The sequence below is a fragment of the Phoxinus phoxinus genome (genome assembly GCF_949152265.1).
Source record: "Phoxinus phoxinus genome assembly, chromosome: 16".
Classification (NCBI taxonomy): domain Eukaryota; kingdom Metazoa; phylum Chordata; class Actinopteri; order Cypriniformes; family Leuciscidae; genus Phoxinus; species Phoxinus phoxinus.
Window position 1 is genome coordinate 1,625,305 of NC_136891.1, and position 5,000 is coordinate 1,630,304.

A 5,000-nucleotide genomic window follows, 5' to 3' on the forward strand; every position below is an offset into this window, starting at 1 on the left:
AATAAAATGCACATTATTCATGATGCCGTTTAATTTATATCACGGTCAGATATATAATCATAAATATACAATATTCTTTCCCTCTGTTTGCTCGACCTCAGCGTGTGTGAATGAGCATGAGAGCAGTGCATGCTGGGATACCCGGGAGCGTGTGCGTTCCCAGAGGATGCTGGGATGTGTGAATGTTTGGGGGAAGGACAATGACCGACATCCCAGCGCCAGGTTGCCGTGGTGACGGAGGGCCGTAAATGGGACGAGGGCGTTGTGTTCATTTCCGCAGTCTCGTTCTCCGGAATATGATAATATTAATATCACACAGCCGTCGAGAGCCAGCAGATATTTCATTTCATTCATGACTCTGGTCTTATTGTGAACCAATCATCAGCCCATCAAAATAGAAGGAGCCAAACCAAGACTATTACAGAAAATCTTTAAATGTGAAAATCCAGCTTTTAATGTTGTTTATATGTCTATTTTTAATCTGCTTTAAGAAATCGCTGGTGTTTCTGACGTCACACACTACCTTGTAACCAATCAGATCAACGTGTGATCGTCAACCAGTGGATCTCTGAGTGAGTGAGTGAGTGGAGGCGGGGCTCATTTGCATATGCATAAGCATATCTGTATAATTGTATATAATTATTATATATATTCTGGGTCACCGAGGACACAGGGTCATCATTAGATTTTTTAATGTAATTATTATTAATTCATATACGTATATGTACGGGGCACGATCCAAGACGCTCAGAAACGCAGTGTAACACAAACAAGGCATCGCAAAGTGTGTGTGTGGAAACAGAGTGTGTATATAGACAACATTAACATCAAACAAATGAATGAGGCATTTATACACCGCTTTTATATTTACTACTGTACACTCAAAACGCTTTACAATCATATCATATCTCCTCATCCACCAGCAGTGTGTAGCATCCACTGGGCCCACACACACACACACACACACACACACACACACACACACACACACACACACACACACTATAGTGGAGGAGAGAGATTAAAATAAGTTTGGTCTTAGTTTGTTATTTGATGCTATAAAAACGTGAATGTGACGCCATGATTGACAGCTGTGATTGACAGCTTCTCTAAACGAAGGCACCAACGGACTTTTTGGGGGGATTTTTGCGAGGAGATTGGAGCTTCAGCTTTAATTTCTACATGTCCATAACTGTTTATTTCACACCGACATGATGAACACTGTTGTGTGTCTGTCCCTTTAAATGCAAATGAGCTGCTGCTCCCGGCACAGGGGGCGGAGCTTCAAGAGCGCGTGTGTTAGCAGCTCCGATTACCTCACACACACACACACTAAAATGACAGAAACTGTTCTGCCTTTAATGTTAAACCGGAGTCAGACAAAGATGGAGTGACAACATGTAGAAGCAACAGGACGTCTCTGAATGGTTAGTTGATGAGTTTATGTTGCTGATGTGGAGTTAACTATCTTTAATTAGCATATTCTGTCATGCTAATCTATAAATCGCTCGTATAGGAACTGTTGTGAGACGCACACAGAGTGACTTTCTATTGCATGTGAAAAGACGGATGCTAAAGTTTGAGCTGACTCACAAATGTGCTCGACTACAGCAACTCTTCCTCTTCTCAACATGGACTGTGTGTTCTGGGGGCGGGGTTATGTAAATTCTAGGGTTGGTGATGTCACTAACCCGGGAGGAAGCTCGTGTAGTTCCTACCAGCCGTTTGTTGTAGTCCTTAAAAAGTGATTTCTGTCAAAGCAAATATCTCCCTTTGTTCTGAACTTTGAGCGTTGTAACTTTGCAGATGTTGTTTATGATCAAACACAACATTACACACTAACTACAGTTAGAAAACACAACATTACACACTAACTACAGTTAGAAAACACAACATTACACACTAACTACAGTTAGAAAACACAACATTACACACTAACTACAGTTAGAAAACACAACATTACACACTAACTACAGTTAGAAAACACAACATTACACACTAACTACAGTTAGACAACACAACATTACACACTAACTACAGTTAGAAAACACAACATTACACACTAACTACAGTTAGAAAACACAACATTACACACTAACTACAGTTAGAAAACACAACATTACACACTAACTACAGTTAGACAACACAACATTACACACTAACTACAGTTAGAAAACACAACATTACACACTAACTACAGTTAGACAACACAACATTACACACTAACTACAGTTAGAAAACACAACATTACACACTAACTACAGTTAGAAAACACAACATTACACACTAACTACAGTTAGAAAACACAACATTACACACTAACTACAGTTAGAAAACACAACATTACACACTAACTACAGTTAGAAAACACAACATTACACACTAACTACAGTTAGAAAACACAACATTACACACTAACTACAGTTAGAAAACACAACACTACACACTAACTACAGTTAGAAAACACAACATTACACACTAACTACAGTTAGAAAACAACATTACACACTAACTACAGTTAGAAAACACAACATTACACACTAACTACAGTTAGAGAACACAACATTACACACTAACTACAGTTAGAAAACACAACATTACACACTAACTACAGTTAGAAAACACAACATTACACACTAACTACAGTTAGACAACACAACATTACACACTAACTACAGTTAGAAAACACAACATTACACACTAACTACAGTTAGAAAACACAACATTACACACTAACTACAGTTAGAAAACACAACATTACACACTAACTACAGTTAGAAAACACAACATTACACACTAACTACAGTTAGACAACACAACATTACACACTAACTACAGTTAGAAAACACAACATTACACACTAACTACAGTTAGAAAACACAACATTACACACTAACTACAGTTAGAAAACACAACATTACACACTAACTACAGTTAGAAAACACAACATTACACACTAACTACAGTTAGAAAACACAACATTACACACTAACTACAGTTAGAAAACACAACATTACACACTAACTACAGTTAGACAACACAACATTACACACTAACTACAGTTAGAAAACACAACATTACACACTAACTACAGTTAGAAAACACAACATTACACACTAACTACAGTTAGAAAACACAACATTACACACTAACTACAGTTAGAAAACACAACATTACACACTAACTACAGTTAGAAAACACAACATTACACACTAACTACAGTTAGAAAACACAACATTACACACTAACTACAGTTAGAAAACACAACATTACACACTAACTACAGTTAGAAAACACAACATTACACACTAACTACAGTTAGAAAACACAACATTACACACTAACTACAGTTAGAAAACACAACATTACACACTAACTACAGTTAGAAAAGTGCAATCATAATCAACCACGCCTCTAAATAACCAAACTAATACAACATACGGGCAGATCCTTTGAGCGCTGCTGATGGCGCTGTGAAGTGACGCTCGAGTCCAATGTATAAAAAGGCTTTCATTCGATTCCTCCGTCCTCTTTTTCTTTCCATGTATTCCTTTATTCCTGGGAAGTGAGGATGCACAGATAAGAATTGAGAGCTCCAGATATTTATCATGTCAAATATTCTCTCAGATCGCGTCTTTGATAATTGACTCTGCGTGATTATCACTCGCGTGAACGAGCACCGGTTTACCTGTGATTTCGGGCATTTGTCGGCGATCTCATAAAACACGTTGTGTCGTTCAGTGTGAGCTCGGCTGTCACGTCTCAGCCGGAGGACAAAACGACACACAGGTGGAACTAATCAAACCATAATGAGTCCAGGCAGTGGATTATGGGTAATGTAGTTCCTGATTGGTCATAAAAAAACAGGTCATGATCATAAAGTTATTCTTTTTAAATTGTAAAAAAGCAGAAAGTGTTCTGTTAGGTGTAAGGTGTGTGTGTTGCAGTATTTAGTGTATAATCTATAATGTAATGTGGTTGTTGGTTACAGTCGTGCGGATATGACAGTTCACGCACACACTGCCACTGTACAACACCGTTTTACACGGCAGCTGTGTGTGTGTGTGTCTGTGTGTGTACGTGTGTGTGTGTGTGTATCTGACGTCTGTCTCTCTCAGGGGTTGCAGGACATGTGTGTGTGTGTATATCTGATGCCCGTCTGTCCATCTGTCTCTCAGGTGTGTGTGTGTGTGTGTGTGTATCTGACGTCTGTCTCTCTCAGGGGTTGCAGGACATGTGTGTGTGTGTATATCTGATGTCGGTCTGTCCATCTGTCTCTCAGGTGTGTGTGTGTGTGTGTGTGTGTGTGTGTGTGTTTGTGTGTGTGTGAGTATCTGATGCCCGTCTGTCCATCTGTCTCTCAGGTGTGTATGTGTGTGTGTGTGTGTGTGTATCTGACGTCTGTCTCTCTCAGGGGTTGCAGGACATGTGTGTGTGTGTATATCTGATGTCGGTCTGTCCATCTGTCTCTCAGGAGTGTGTATCTGACATCCCTCTCTGTCTCTCTCTCAGGTGTCGCAGGACGTGTGTGTGTGTGTGTGTTCCAGGATGCCGCTGGTGAAGCGCAGCATCGAGCCTCGTCATCTGTGTCACACGGCTCTTCCACACACCATCAGAAACGAGTTGGAGTGTGTGACCAACATCTCACTGGCCAACGTCATACGACAGCTGAGCAGCCTCAGTGAGTGTGTGTGTGTTTGTGTGTGTGTACTAATGAGAAGCATTAAAAATTAGCTTAATAATCATGAGAATAACAGGTTTTTTTATGCTGATACGTCTCTGTGTGTGTGTGTGTGTGTGTGTGTGTGTGTGTGTGTGTGTGTGTGTGTGTGTGTGTGTGTGTGTGTGTGTGTGTTCAGGTAAATATGCGGAGGATGTGTTCGGAGAACTCTTTAATGAAGCTCATTCCTTCTCGTTTCGAGTGAACTCACTGCAGGAGAGAGTCGACCGCCTGTCAATCAGCGTCACTCAACTCGACCCGAAAGAGGAGGAGTGTGAGT

At 40.2% G+C, this 5,000-nt stretch overlaps 1 protein-coding gene across 3 annotated transcripts in view; it reads left to right on the plus strand.

The window, feature by feature from the left end:
- wasf1 (WASP family member 1) overlaps window positions 1–5,000 on the plus strand; it is a 58,780-nt gene that overhangs the window by 27,887 nt on the left and 25,893 nt on the right. Inside the window, exons 2-3 of one of the 3 annotated variants that reach the window (XM_079639550.1) lie at window positions 4,513–4,681; window positions 4,860–4,994. In XM_079639550.1, the coding sequence (XP_079495676.1) occupies window positions 4,549–4,681; window positions 4,860–4,994 (268 nt within the window). In that variant the 5' untranslated portion in view covers window positions 4,513–4,548. The remainder of the gene's footprint in view (window positions 1–4,512; window positions 4,682–4,859; window positions 4,995–5,000) is intronic. The other 2 variants (XM_079639552.1, XM_079639551.1) reach the window with 2 other exon arrangements.